Raw genomic sequence first — 15,108 nt, forward strand, 5'->3', positions numbered from 1 at the left:
AAATTTATACTGGTTATTCTTGCTGAAATGCAAAATAGAGGGGAAACTGATGTGTTAATTAGTTTGGGGTAAATTTTCCTAGTAGTTCTACCAATTAAATCTGTTGGTGAGGAGATCAACATTATATGAGTAATTTGTATTAGAATTAAGCTTCTTTTAAGGAGAAATATCACATGGAATTTTTCTTTTTTTTTTTCTTTTTTTTTTTTTTGTGCTTAAGAAGAGTATAATTAAGCACTGTGGAGTGTTCTTACTGACCCATCATAAAAGGTTGGATAGATTTTTTGGAATAAAACTGGGAATAGTGTGTTTGTATGTTCTGTGCCTGTCAGTTGTTTTACGCTGGTTTTGTGTAATTCTTTGTTTGCATAAGTGTAATGTTTATTCATAGAAAGCTTATATAAAGTTTCTGAAACGTAGTAGAACTTTTCTTCAGATTAGAAACATGATGAACTGCAAAAGTTCAGAAGGCAAGCAGTAGGTTTTCCATGTCTATGACTTTCAGTAGTTCAGTTATCAATCAGCAAGCATTGCTAAAACTTATCCCTGAGTTTGAAGAAGCTGATAAAACCAGAGTTAACTTTGAGCAATTGTTTGTGAATAGTCATGTTTGAAGAGCAGTTTGGGAAAAGATATTTTACGTAAGGATTCAGTTACAATGAATTTTATGGGGTGCAAATTCACAGGAAGGATTGGTTGTTTCCTCATGTGAAATTATGAAGAGTCACATTGACAGTTTTCTGTAATTCTTATGAATTGTTTATTTGCCAAAATTGCTGAAGGTACAGCCTTCCTCAAGGTGGCTTTATCTTCTCAAGTGTTTTGAGAATTAAGCTATATGATTCTGTAAGTACTCAGACTATATAGAGTTATTAAATGCATGCATTTTACAATATTGGACCCTTACATCACATGAAGTTGTTAAGACTTCTAAAAAGTACTGGTGTTAAATCCAGTGTTGTCTTGATTCAGGTGTTGGAGCTGCTCGAGCTGGAAACCTTACTTTCATGGTTGGTGGAATGGAACAGGAGTTTGATGCTGCCAAAGAGTTGCTAATATGCATGGGTTCCAATGTGGTCTACTGTGGAGAGGTTGGAACTGGACAGGTAACCCTGAGGCATTACGAGTTATCTCAGACTTCTATTTCGACTGCTTTATTTTTCTTGAATGATATTCACTCCTCTATTCCAAAATGAAATGCCTTGTATTATGTTTTCTCACTTCAACCATGTATTTATAAAGCACCTTTCTACAGTATGTTGTGTAGCTTAGCACCAGAACATCTGACCTGGTGCTTTTTCACACTGGCTTGTTGCATTATACTTCTTAAACAATACAGATTTTTATTTTATTTCTTCTAAGTATAGATTTACTGAATGTTCTGAATGATAAAGAGCACCCACATGACACGTATACTAGCTGAGCTACTGTACTAAGAAAAAAAGATTTCCCTAATCTCTGAAGGAATTATAGGGCACCTTTCACTGATGTACTGTACTGCTGTACATTTATGCTTTCTGGTGCTACCTTTAGAGAAGATCTGTCTGAGCATATTTAATCAAAACTATCCCCGATTTAGCTGAAGAAGATTCTTGTGTATTACTTATGTATAAATGTAATGCATTTTCATTAGAAAATGCAAAAACTAATAGACTGATAAACTTATTTTCAGGCTGCAAAGATTTGCAACAACATGCTTTTGGCCATCAGTATGATTGGAACTGCTGAGACTATGAATCTTGGAATCAGGTTTGTTTGATTTTTGTATTGGATTGAAGGTGCTTTTTCTGCATTAACAGTCTTGTGTTTTAGAGTTGACTCTCACTGACACAATGATAACTGTATGACATAGGAAATCTTTTGCCAGAAATTTAAAAGCCATTAACATGGTAAAGGTATTATTTAACTAAGGTAGGGCTCTTCAGAACAGGAGTATTCTCTTGTACTGGCTGTATAGGTTGTTACATTCTGCATCTGAAGATAAGACTTTATTTATTCTGTTGAGTGCTCTGTACATTAATGTTTGTCTTACATTACATACATAGGGAGTAATATAGAGATAGCTATCAGATTTTAAGCTGATGTGCAGCATATTCTGAATACTATTCTCTCTTATGTCTCATGTTGACTTTGTTTACTTTTATGTAATCTACCAAAATATATTGTAAAGTAGAAGTTCTAATGCAGTGTATGTATCAAATTGAGATCAATGCATAAAAAAAGAACTTTTCTGTCAGACTTTGTCACTGTGGTTCGACCTATTTGCCAAAACTAATGCTTTGTCAAAAAGCTGTGGAATGTCCCACTCTGCTCTTTTCAATGCTAAAAGCACCATTTAATTTCTAGCAGGTGATGCATTTGACTTGTAAGCTGCAGTATATTCAAACAAAATTATTTTTCCTTCCCAGTTGTAACTGATTTATTTTTCCTGCTGTGTTTGAAATTTTTCAGATGCAGTGAGTGCAAGTACCAGTTCAGTGTCACAGTATTTGAACCTTAAATTCTTGTGGCCAGATGTAAATATTTGCAAATTAATATGCACTTCTATGTTTGAAGAGATTATCTTAGAATTGTGTACGTTTTAAGGGCTCTTCATGATTTATTCATCTCGTGATTTCATCCTTCCAGTTGGTCTGCTAAAACTACAGATAGTGTAGATACTTATCAACTGGGTTTTAGACCCTGTGCTCATGTGGATCTCTTGCACTGTAAAAACAACAAGAGGGCATCAAATGCTTAAATAAATAGAAAAGAGCACCTACATGTGCACACATACACGAGGCAGTGTAATGGATTCACATTTCCTCTTAATTACCATATCAAGATGCAGTTGTTTTATTGAATTGCCCTTGTCTCAGATGTTAGACTATCTTGACCTATTAAGTTGTCATGTTGTAATTGAGATAAAAGAGGAATTTGCTTTGCATCAGTGCTAATTGGTTTATCAATATCCTGTACCATTTACATTTTAAAATTGAGAGTCTGCAAGATACAGAGGCGCGTCTGTATCAAGCCATAATACAAACAGTGGCATTGTATACAACTATTGTAATTCAGCATGGTGTAAAGCTTTCATCAGGGTCTGATTTAAGTCATACTTCACTTAATAAAGCATAAGCAACTGATTTTTCATTAATTTTTTGTCTGTATTTGTAGGAATTACTATGTTTAAAATTAAAAATAGAATAAAATCATAAGGTTTGGAACACAGGTATTCTGGGCATGTAATTTGTGCACAGGATAAATGGATGCCTGCAGCCACTGTAACGAGACTTTCAGAATTTTCATTTTTCATTTTATTGTTTTCCATTGAAAACTTTGGCTGAATTTGTATTCAGTATTTGTGAGCAAAAATCCACTATTGAGGTGATTAATAATATACTAACCTTTCTTGCTTACAACGATGACAGTCAAGAAGGAACTGTAGTTACTGTGTAAGAAACCTGCTGATTGTTACCTGAATAACATAAAGAACAGAAACCTCATGCAGTTTTCAACTACATGAGATTAAGACATAGGCAGTAATGTAAAGCAATTAAGGACCCTTGCATTGATTTTAATGTGCTGTGAATTATATCCTGGAGATGACTTTTGCATATAAGTAGAACAAGAGCTTTCCAATCTTGGTGCATTCCAATCTAACATACAAGTTACAATTTTCTAATTGCTAAAAGTTTTCAATTTTTATTAAATAGGTTAGTTATTTGTTGTTGTTTTTTTTTTCTTCAAATTTTAAGCTGAAAGGACAGGTTGACTACCTAATGAGAAATGGTTTGTCTACCTGCAGGGAGCTGGAAGATGAAGTGATAAAGAAAGTCTGACTTGAACTGATAACGGTAAAGGACTCTGGCAATCTAAAAATACCCTCATAGCAGAAACAATGGAGCTTATACATATTTTCAACTTCTAGATAGAATATAAAATCTTTGTGTCATGCATCATGTATATTTGTATTATTTAAGTCTTGAATTTTAAGGACTTTGGATAATCAGTTATTCAAAATATTACTGAGTGATTTAGATGCAACCAGAAAGTCAGATTATATTACCTTTGAGAAATCAGTATGTTCTTTCTTCAAAACAGCGTGGCATTATGCTATTAATAAACCACTTCTCTATTGTTTTCATTAACCCTGTGACCAAAATTTTCACTTTTGTCATTTCAGATTTTTAAATTACGTCTCTTATTCTTTTATTCCTATTTGAAATTACAGATTTTTGCCATACTTCAGTGTAAGTAGCAAACAGAATATTGTCAGGAGGAAGGAAAATTAGTGTTAAGAAGCAAAAAATTGCCAATAAGCTCCCAGAAACACAGGCAGTGTTGCTGCAGAATTGCTTCTTGTATATATGCTTGCTTTTATACGTTACTCAACATCATCTTCCTTTACTAATGAAGATGTCCACTTTCATTGGAAGTTATTGGACTTGGATTCCATAAGTAATATTAAAAAAAATTCAGTCTGAGGCCTGACCAATGAAATACCTTTTTTATTTTTTCCACTAATTTAATGATGCTTTATTAATGTTGCCATTAAAAATTATTGAAGGCATTGAAGGCAGGCATTCTGGAAATGACTTTACATTTTCATTTGAATTATTATTTTTTTAGCCTGATAGTGAAACTCCTCAGTAGAAAAATATCTCATAAGTAGATTTTTCTATATTGTTTTATGGATAATAGAATCATAGAATTGCGTAGGTTGGAAAAGACCCTCAAGACCATCAAGTCCAACCACAACCTGACCATACTGCCCTAACTGATAATAACCCACCGCTAAATTGTGTCCAGCATCACATCCAGTTTTCAAACACATTAAGTAATGCGCGTATCTGAAAATGCTGATGTGAATTATGGTGTCAAATCAATACACAGAATATGTGTAAGCTTCACAAACAAGAAATAAAAACATTTGTTGATACTATCCACAGCCAGAGACAACTACTTTTCTTTTTCTCATCTCAACATCAGTAACTTACTGAGCTCTAAGTTCCCTTGTAATGATGTCTAATACTAGGAAAGCAAAGCTTGGGAGTGATGATGCTGAGATTATGCTTGGATCACACAGAAGCTGCTGCTTGTCAAGCAGTGCTCGGTCCCTTCAGAGACCCAAGGAAGGGTTTCTCTGCTGACACAAGATGGTACAAGGTAGTTTAATAGGCTTGGGATATAAAGGACCATGACAGCACTAAGTGGTCTTGGGCCCTGGAGAATCACTGTTGGGCTTCTAACAGCAGAGGAAGTCTTCTCTTCTAGAAGGAACTACTGTGGTACCCAGATATGTGTCAAAGACTGCAGTTTCCTTGGCAATTTTACTGTATATTAGTTTGTGTCTCTTTGCTTTTTTTAGATCTGTAAAGTGCAAAAACAATGAAAGAATTTTGCCCTCTGTTGCTAAGCCTCCAGATCTGGTTTCTGTAAGCACCTCTGGGCCGTAGATGAGAAATGGGAGCAGAAATGGGAGTCAGCAGCGTACTGAGCCTGTGTGCCAGCCTGAGGCATGTAGCCCTAAGCGCATCCCCATTGCAGATTTTAGAAAGGCATTAAAAAGGAGTTCCTCTGAGAACTCTGTCTCTGCTGTCTTCAGCTAAGTCTTCTAATGACACTTCAGAGCACTTAACTTGTTTAAAATGCCCATAGCACAGTCATTTTTAGCTGTGGTAGAAAAGACATAAAGTTCTGTTTGAATGTTTTGCGACTTCATTTGATATTTATACAAAGCACCTTGAGATGTGAATCTCTCAGCAGTTCAGCTGCTTCAGTTGCTACACCATAAAAATGAGACCAGGGCATTTTTTTTTTACTTTTCTATGAAATGCCTTGTGAGTTTATCTTTCTGTTCCTGGCCTAACTCTTGGAGGAATGTGTGAAAAATGCAGTATATTATTTTGTCAATGCTCAGTAAAACTTGAATTTTGAGCAGTGACTCAAAGGGATCCTTCTTGAACCATTTTTGTGTGGGTGCTTATTGCTTAGCTCCTGCTGTTCATTTCATTAGGAATGTTACTGAAGAAACCGTAATTTGAGGCAACGAGTTGTTTCTGTTCTCTGTTAGAGAACAGAATAATACGTGGACTTCTTTTCTGCTTATAAGGGAAAATAATGTTTTGGTAATTGTAAATTCACACGCGCACGCACAAGCTCTTGCCACATCCAATGGCAAGTTGTTATGGGGACTGGCAGACTGTCATCATTTTGATAGCTTGAGCAGTATATCTCCTGAACAGCAATGGAGCTCTTATGCAGAGAGTATCATATGTTCCCAGCCAATTTACAGGGAAACAGCAATAACATTTTATCATGGTTGAGAGCCCAGTAGCTGCTTCCTATTAAACTTGCCCTTTCAGATACCTGTCTCGGATTAATTTGTTGATTTCAAATGGAAACTCAGTCTTCTCCACTGAAGCATGACTTTCTAGGATAGACTCTCACTGAATGACAATTACTGTATATTCTAGCTAGTTTCAGACCATTACAAGCCTTGGGCACAGTGGAAGACAGAGGACTTCTTCAGTAACTGATTTTAATATGTCTAATTTTAACTGTCAGTTATATATGCACCACTGGATGAATCCTCAGAAAGATGAAATGCAAAGCACTTCTAACTTGCTCTTATTAATGATACACTTGCTGCAAAGGAGAAAAAAAAATAGGTTCAGGTCTCCTGTAGAGAATCTGCATGGTGTTTTAAGAGCAGCGGAGTTTGAAGGAGCGGGGATTTAAAGTGACGCTGTCTGCCTCTCTCCTTTGCTGGAGCAAAAATATGCCAGATGTAGTGCAGGCGGTATTATACATATCTGTATGACACACAGCTATCTTTTAAAATCTGTTTTCACAGAGAGGCAGTTGGTACACTGTGAGGAGAGCATTTTTGGGAGGGGTTGCATGCATTTGGAAATAATAGGTTCTCTGCCTTGCAAGTGTACTTGTAGCTGTAATTGCAGATCTCCACACGCAGCTAGATGTGGCACAAGCAGGCACTACACTGCTAAAAATACTGATCTTGGTGGAAGAACAATAAGGGAACAAACAAACCAAGAGATTTGTTTTGTCCAGAAAAGCAGTTTCTCTGTACTTGAAAGCTCAGGCATTGTCTGCTCCCAACACATTTGGGGTTTTTTGGTTGGTTGATTTGAGTCGGTTGTGTTTGGTTTTGGTATTTTTGGTGACAACAATTAAGGCCTTTCTTTTGAGAGGTTCTTGATGCAGGTCTTGATATGTTAAACAGGGTATAAGTACAATTAAAATACTGTGAAGACATTTTGGTACTGGAAAATACGTTTTTTAAAAAGAAATGGCGATTGAAAGCTTTCAGAGGGCTCCATTAAATGGGGAGGAGAATAAAGCCCGGTCCCAGGGGCTGGTGCAGCAAGTCATAAATAAGGCTGCACAGCAGTGATGCTAAAAAGGTACCTTTGCAGTACAGAAAGTGATCTTGCTTTGCATTAGGAAGACAGAATTGCAGAGACTTGTGCTGTTGTGGGAACAAGAAGCGTATAGCAGAGATCACTGCCAGAAACACCGTTTTTCAAATCTCAAAATCCTATTAGAATAAATAGACATAACTTTAGGAACTATTTCACTGATAATGAGATTTAATCACCTAAATATTAAAACCTAGAGCACTGCAGAGCCTGGAAGTAGCGTTAGAATTCCCATGGCTATGGAGATCTGCAAAAAGTCTGTGGTAAAATTTAATGTAAGGAGGCTTGACTTGTGTAAAGGCTAAAGCTCAGCTGGAATTTTGTGGGGAAGTTTATTATTTTTAACCTGTTTGCTTGTCCATGGCAAAGGGGGTTGTAATATACCTATTTTAAAATGTCCTTTTCTCATCTTCGATTGTTACTGGAAATAATTACCTTGATTTCTTTCTTGTATGACTGTAACTGAGCATTTGTACAGGACCAGATAAACTACTGTCGGTTATTGTAGGTATGAATGCAATTCATGTAAAATGTACATTTGCAACTTTCCATCAGCATTAATACAAATTCATAAAATGGTTAATCTTCTAAAATTAAAAATTAAAATAAAATGTTAAATTAAAATACCTCCACTCTACATTGAACAGCAGTTTGTGCCATCAGCTCTATTTTAAAACAAATGGAACCATTCTAGAACAAATGTTCTACTTGGACAAGCTTTGTTTTATCAGGATCAGTAACCTTACCAACAGTTGACCCAGAACTATAATGTATGTTTGTGAATAGATAGCATATGTCACAGTAAGAGGCAGACTTGCCTCATAAGCAAGACTGTATAACAAAGATTAAGTAACAGCAAAGCAAAATACAGATGTATACAATAGTAATATATATTTATTTTTTTTTTAAATGTATGCGGTTTGGTACTTGCTTCTTGTTTCTTTGCTTTGTTCAGATTTAGATAAAACAATTTTGATATGAAGAACAGGTGTGTGACCTAGTCACTGGCAGAACAGAATACCTTATGACAACTGGAAGGGAGCTGCACTTCGGAGAGGGCCTTTATTTTGCTCGCACTTTCAGAATTGCTAGGTTGAAGGCACTTTGCTTAGAGCAGAGGAAAAAAGCTCTGAAAACCTGCTGCTTAAACTGTGGATTGATGGTCTTTAATCTAAAATACAGCTCCACTACCCCCAATATCAATACTGTGTCATTTTTCATGGCTTATAGTAAAGGGAGAGAAATGATGGCAGAGTCCTAAAATATAAAACAAGTCACCCATATCTTGTGCATTTTGACATTAATACTTCTCTTCCTTGACCTTTGACAGATTAGGGCTTGACCCAAAGCTGCTGGCCAAAATTCTGAATATGAGCTCGGGTCGCTGTTGGTCAAGCGATACGTACAACCCTGTTCCTGGAGTGATGGAAGGAGTACCATCTGCTAATAATTATCAGGGTGGCTTTGGAACAACGCTCATGGCTAAGGTATGGGATACTTGCATGTAAAAGTATAGCTGCTTCTCTGGGCTTCTGGCAAGCATTCTTAGTGAAAATTTATGATTACAAGGAAATGTGTATGCATTGACAGAGGAGAACTCAACCTATTACTGTAGCTCTGAATTAATGAGTAGTGTAGGAGGCTTTCCTTCAATCTCCAGCCTCTTCCTAGCTATTCTTACTGCAGAGCCACTCAATGAGATGATATGCACTTTCACAGTTCTGACTTGCCCTAGAGCTGCTAATGGACTTGTGTGTATGGCAAGTGTTCAGCAAGTCTTTTAGGTGGCTTTTTGCTTGGCTACTCTGGAACTTAAAGCCTCAGCTCAATTTCAGGAAAATCCTGCTGACCAATTTAGTTGTCCATAATGGCGTAAGCATCTAAAACTTTTGGCCTAATCTCTTCCAGATACCTTATGCTGTGCTACCACGCATGGCCTCTAACATCCCTTTCCTTGCTGAGCCCGTTCCTAAGGTGTTTGCCTAAGATCATTTGGAATGCATAATGCAGACAGGTTTCAACCCACAGCTTCTGCAGACTGATTTTCTACAGGTGCCTGCACTGTACTGCGACCTCTCTTGAATTGTCATTGGTAGTGGCAAATGTAGTGCATCTTACAAGTAAAACTCAGTAATCTAAATTCCTTGTCTGCAAAGTGAAAGATCTGGGTTTTAGGTCTTTCTCAGCATAAAGAAGTTGTAACTTACAGCTGTCCCATCCCAGGAGGGTACATTTACTGCCATGCTCTTGGCTGTTCTAGGAAAAGCACTGTCCTGAGTCACTCTGTGGTCAGGAAAGCAAAGCTCTTGGAGGCCAGAGGAAAGTAGGCAAGGAGGTCAGTGCTGATGAGGACACAGTTGGAGGGAGGAACTGTAGGACGCTGACTTTTGAACTGTTTCTGCTTTTACACAATGATTTCCTAAGGTAAATTACAAAAACAGCCCTGGAAGAGAACTCTCATCTCATCCCTCGATGGTTGACGTGCAGTGTTTATGTATTGTTTATGTAACAACAGGCAGCAGCTTTCATTTCTTTGAGGGATGTGTAAAAATACTGGAAAGCAGCAGTTTTTATGTCATGTTCATATCACTGAACACAGGAGACAAGAAAACATTATTTAAATTACCCATTTATAAAATGCTTCATATTATGCATTTGAAGTTGGTCAGGGTTATTGATTAGAGATAAGCAACCTAATCCTGGCACTGCCTCAAAGCTGTTGTTTCCATCATGCACAGCTTTCAGAATCTGTTCTGCATTGTTTCACACTGTAGTCTCTGTTCTTGTGGCTCTAAACTGTTACTCCTGTTGAAAATAACCTCATAATACAAATGGGATGGGACATACTCCCTTCCCTTTTAACTTTCTGGATAAACAGTGAGATTTTTCCCTCTTCTGTTCTGCTGCTAAGAGGGACCTTTTCCTAAGATCTTCATTGGAGGAGCAACAGCTTGGCTTGTGCTTGTTGAAACTACCAGCCTTTGGTTAACGTATCATCAGTACATAAGAGGATTTTTAATTGCTCTTCACCTCTTCTGGTGCCTCTCCTCCCCATCTTATCTTTCTAGACAGCATATAGACTGCGTCAGTAGAACAAAGGACAATAAATTCCTTTTATGCCTCTTCAGTATAGGTGGAAAATTACTTAAATGAATAAAGACCGAGAGAAAGCTAATCACTTTTGTGATATATCATGGTGAAGTAGTGACTACTTTTAAGACACTTCTCCTTAGTTTGTCAAAGGACTTCTACGATCCCTTTCATCCTGGTATGTGATAAATCATATAGTTTATAAGTTGAGTTGGAGATTCTTCTCTAAAAACTACAAAGCATGCTTTTGCCACTGGCAAGAAGTAAAATCCAACTATATTCACATCATAGTTACTGATTAAATGTTGTCCTTGAATCCTGAGAAAATCAAGATTTATATCACATAGTATTCTTGACCAATTTCAGGACATCCTTTGTGCTTTATTCCAATGGCAGAGTTTCATTTACATCAACTACAAAATAAGTATAAAGAACCAGATATTTCTCCTGTGACCATTTTTTATGGGTCTTTGTAGTATTGTTGTTGTTCATTTTTACTTCTTTAAAATAAGTTGGCAACTGCCTTCTGAAAAAGAATCTGTTGGCCTATCCAAGCTGAGAAAAACTGAACCAAACTGTCGTTACAGTAAGACATCTGCAGGACTATATCAGCTTCAAAGAGTGTGAGAGAAGCCTTAAATTATGCTCTGATTTTTACTTTTTCAGAAAGGTCAGCAAAAGACAAATTTCCTTTAGAGCTGTTTTGTGCTATTTCACTTGTGGAATCTCCAACTTTGAGAGAAAAGGTGTAAAATCTTTTGCAACCTAAAGCTAAAGATAAGCTTTATATACAGTTTCTATTTTTATTTCTTCGAAGTTCTAATTGATAGAATGAAATTTATAAAAACATAAAAACCCCTAGGACTTCCCTGACTTTGGAATCAGGAATCCCAGTCCAAGTAAATTTTGAGATGCTGTGTAATATTTCAGCCATGTTGGAGCCCAAGTTTTATTATAAAAGCAAACAGACCTGCTTTATAAAATTGGCTTTGTGCTATTCAGAATTTTCAGGGACTGCTTTTCTGCAAACCCCTTCAGAGAAAAATAGACCACTACTACTGAAACTAAGCACCTTTATTAGTTTGGAGCTGGATGATTTTGCCATTCTACTATTACATGAAGTGATTTAAGTTTTTTTTAATAAAGTGGACAGTTTGGCAACAGATTTCATAGAGAGAGGCTGGAAGAGGTTAGGATTATATCATGGAATATCTTACTGTAAGTTGCTGAAAATTGCTAGGCAAAAAGGAATGATCTGCACTGATGCAGATGAGGAATCTTATCTGAATCCTGTGGCATGTGATACGTATGTTTTTCCCATTTTCCTAGATCTTGAAGTCATTCAAGGGTAATAGGAAGAGTAACTATAATTCTGATTTGTATTAGAATGACCTTTATAGAGCCGATTTACAGATCGAAGTGACATTTAGAGAATAGAGTAAGATCTTGAATTTCCTTGTGCTAATTCAAATACAGACGCACAGAAAGTAAAGACCTGTCTTGTAAGTCATTTTTGAGAAGCCAAAAGTGCTCTCAGCAGAACTGTAGTCTCTCAGTTCTTCTTATTTGTCAAAAATGTATTTTAAAAAGAGACTAAAACCACTAAAACTGCAAATTCTATGAGCTACCACAGTCTTAGACGGACAGCAAATCTAGTCACATACTGGTAACACTGGAGAAGTATTTCTGCAGCTTTCTTAAAATGTGGATCCCATAATTAAGTTCCATTCTCTCGCAATACCTTATAAAGGCAACCCTGAGTACAGGCATTACTGTCATACTTACAAAGAGATCTGTTTCTATATCTGGGTCCTTGTTAGCTGTTCTTTCTTTGGTGAGCCTCTTATCTGATTCAATTTAAAATTCAGGGCATCCTCCAACCTGGCTCATCATTTCTGTCCAGCATCCATGAAGCTGATTTTTTCTAACTAGCTGTGGTTAGTCATTGTGCTGGTACTTGCCTTTCATTTCTCTCCTGTTTATTTTGGATTATAGCTATAATTGACCGAATGCTTTTGGAGGACAGGTTTTCAAATTATTCTTCTTGGCAACCTCTTTTTTTACCCCAAAGTTAGTGTTTAAAAATGCAGTTGAATTATACTCTATATTCCTTTATCTTCGCTCATTACAGAAAATATCAAGTTGTTATAAAAAATGGGACAGTTCCCTAGAGAATTCTTTAATACATCCTTTCACTGAGGCTGTAAACTGTTTCTATTCACAAAGTGGCTTGCACCTATCATTTCTTTTATTAATTGCACGGTCACATTGCAGTAAATATAAATAATATAAGAGGCAAGATAAGAAGCTTCAATTTTGTTGCTGTTCAAATACCTTCCACTTTGTTTTTAACCTGCTTTTAGAAAAATGTCCTCTCACCCAAACAATGTGAAACATCTTTAAGTGAGTAGCCAGAGAAATCTTGGCTTTAGAGATAACGTAGTAAAGTGGGGGAAAGACTTCTGAGTCCTGCTACCAAGTTGCAGAGTGATCAAGGAATTTCCCTTTGTCCTGAAGGAAGTTATCTTCCTTGCAGAGCTGTCTGTGAGCTGGGTTTTGGGATTTTTTGTTTGTTTCTTTGTTTTTTTGGTTTTGTTTGTATTTTCCTATTGAATACTGTTTTCAAAATGAAAAATTAAACAAGGCTTCCTTCTTCTGGGACTGAAATTTTATACAGTAGACTTCTCTTAACAATGAAAGTCATTTAACCTATAGTATATACGTGGCCATTGATAATGTTGTCATTTTTTTTCTTAACTTTTTCTCTTTTCCTTTCCTTCCTTTCTTCCTCTCTGCCTTCTTCCCCTTTCTCCTTCCTCCCAGGATCTTGGCCTGGCCCAGATTTCTGCCACCAACACAAAGACACCAGTTCCTTTGGGATCCCAGGCTCATCAGATCTACAGGATGATGTGTGCAAAAGGCTATGCCCTGAAAGACTTCTCAGTTGTGTTCCAGTTTTTACGTGAGGAGGAAAGTTTGTGAGCTGTCCTTTGGCAATGGACACAATAACAAACCACATTTTTATCCCTACAGCTCATTTGAGAAATATATGGGTCTAATGAAATACTGTGCATCCTGATCTCATACAGACCAATCATCCTTGGTTATCTAAATAACAACAAACTCCAGGACTTCATCGATTCTTGAAAAAGTGAACCAGAGGAAGGGGTTGTTTGGCAACCAGCCAGGCAGTGATTTCATTTTATAAGAACCATCATTTTTTTTTTTCACTAGATGCAATAAATAAATATATTTTTTATTCAACACTTAATTGTTTGCATATAAAATAATTTACGTTATGGCTACAAACTTAGGTGAATCTTGAAGAGTAAAGTTATATAGAGATTTAATGATATATAGTGATCTACTGTAATTAAAAGTTAATACTTTATGGAAAAAGGGAAGATTTTTTTTTTTCAATGAAGAAACACAGCTTGAGATGGATTTTTTTTTTCTTGGACCCTCCTAGTCTTGGATTGATCAGTAGTGAATTTTTCCTGGGGGTCAGGTTGCAGATTAAGTTTATAGGCTTAGTTAAAATAACGTGGTATGCTTGTCTCTCCTGTAAAACTGTTACTGTATTTTGCTAACCCAGTTTTATATTTTCTTGTTTTCTGTCACACATTTTCAGAGCTCAAGAACAGCACTTTCCAGAAGTTCTAACCAAGTGTGTATTTGCTTTAGGCCGACTACTGCGGTAATATAAACCTTAAAAAAAAAAACATTATTTTGAAAAGAAATAAAATTATATGCTGGTAAATACTTGCTGTATGATTATTTGCTTTTAGTTTTGATGCAGTCTTGTACGCACACAATTCACTAAGAAGGTACTAAGTGGTCTGCTATTGTAATTTGCTTGGCTTTTTACAAATTATCTTGCAATAACAGGCTTTTGAAGAACTCTAGACTATGTAATGCATACTGTAGTATATTTGCCTACGTATTACCTTAACTGTTCACTGCTTCTGGCAAAATACAGGTGTAAACTTAAAATTGTGAATGTAAGTGCTCACAACCATACTGACTCACAGGTTCTAGGCTCAATGGTCAGTTACACATTTACATTCCAATTTTGGTTCTATGACAAATCCCTTTATACATGCACATTCAGGTAAGAAAACTGTGTGGTTGAATTAGCTTAATTCAGTAACTTCTGATAACTGAACATTATGTTTTATTTATGTTAGTAAATTATATAAAGTCATTAATCTACTGATTGATCTCATTTCCATTTAGTTTACTTCAAAGTCTCTATGACCTTCCAGGTTATTCAGAGCTTGGGGGCTCATTGATGTTGTACATGAGTTGCAGACTGCCAGGAGCTTTTAAAAAGTTGTTGTTCTCTTATTTGATAAAACTATTGATTCCATTAATTCCTTGAAATCAGACATAAAACTATCTGCAATAAAAACTATTAAAATTGACAAGTCAGTTGCATGAGTGCTGGAAAATGAACAAACATGGAACCAATGTTAGAGGTGTGTGGTTCAAGCTTTAATTGCAGGACCACATAGAGCGTTTTTCATGTGGTATTCCTGCCTCACACAACACAAGGGATGGACCCAGTCTTACAATGAATTTGAGACTACAGGGA

At 36.4% G+C, this 15,108-nt stretch overlaps 1 protein-coding gene across 2 annotated transcripts in view; it reads left to right on the forward strand.

Moving 5' to 3' along the window:
• Nucleotides 1-14,039, forward strand: part of HIBADH (3-hydroxyisobutyrate dehydrogenase) — a 79,997-nt gene extending 65,958 nt beyond the window's left edge. For both annotated transcript variants that reach the window (XM_065752928.1, XM_065752929.1), the window contains 4 exons: nucleotides 973-1,106; nucleotides 1,673-1,749; nucleotides 8,755-8,911; nucleotides 13,338-14,039. In XM_065752928.1, the coding sequence (XP_065609000.1) occupies nucleotides 973-1,106; nucleotides 1,673-1,749; nucleotides 8,755-8,911; nucleotides 13,338-13,496 (527 nt within the window). In that variant the 3' untranslated portion in view covers nucleotides 13,497-14,039. The remainder of the gene's footprint in view (nucleotides 1-972; nucleotides 1,107-1,672; nucleotides 1,750-8,754; nucleotides 8,912-13,337) is intronic.
• Nucleotides 14,040-15,108: the final 1,069 nt, after the last annotated feature.

The sequence above is a fragment of the Cyrtonyx montezumae genome, unplaced genomic scaffold (genome assembly GCF_038088225.1).
Source record: "Cyrtonyx montezumae isolate F1298 unplaced genomic scaffold, pur_monq_1.0 scaffold_8, whole genome shotgun sequence".
NCBI classification, from domain to species: domain Eukaryota; kingdom Metazoa; phylum Chordata; class Aves; order Galliformes; family Odontophoridae; genus Cyrtonyx; species Cyrtonyx montezumae.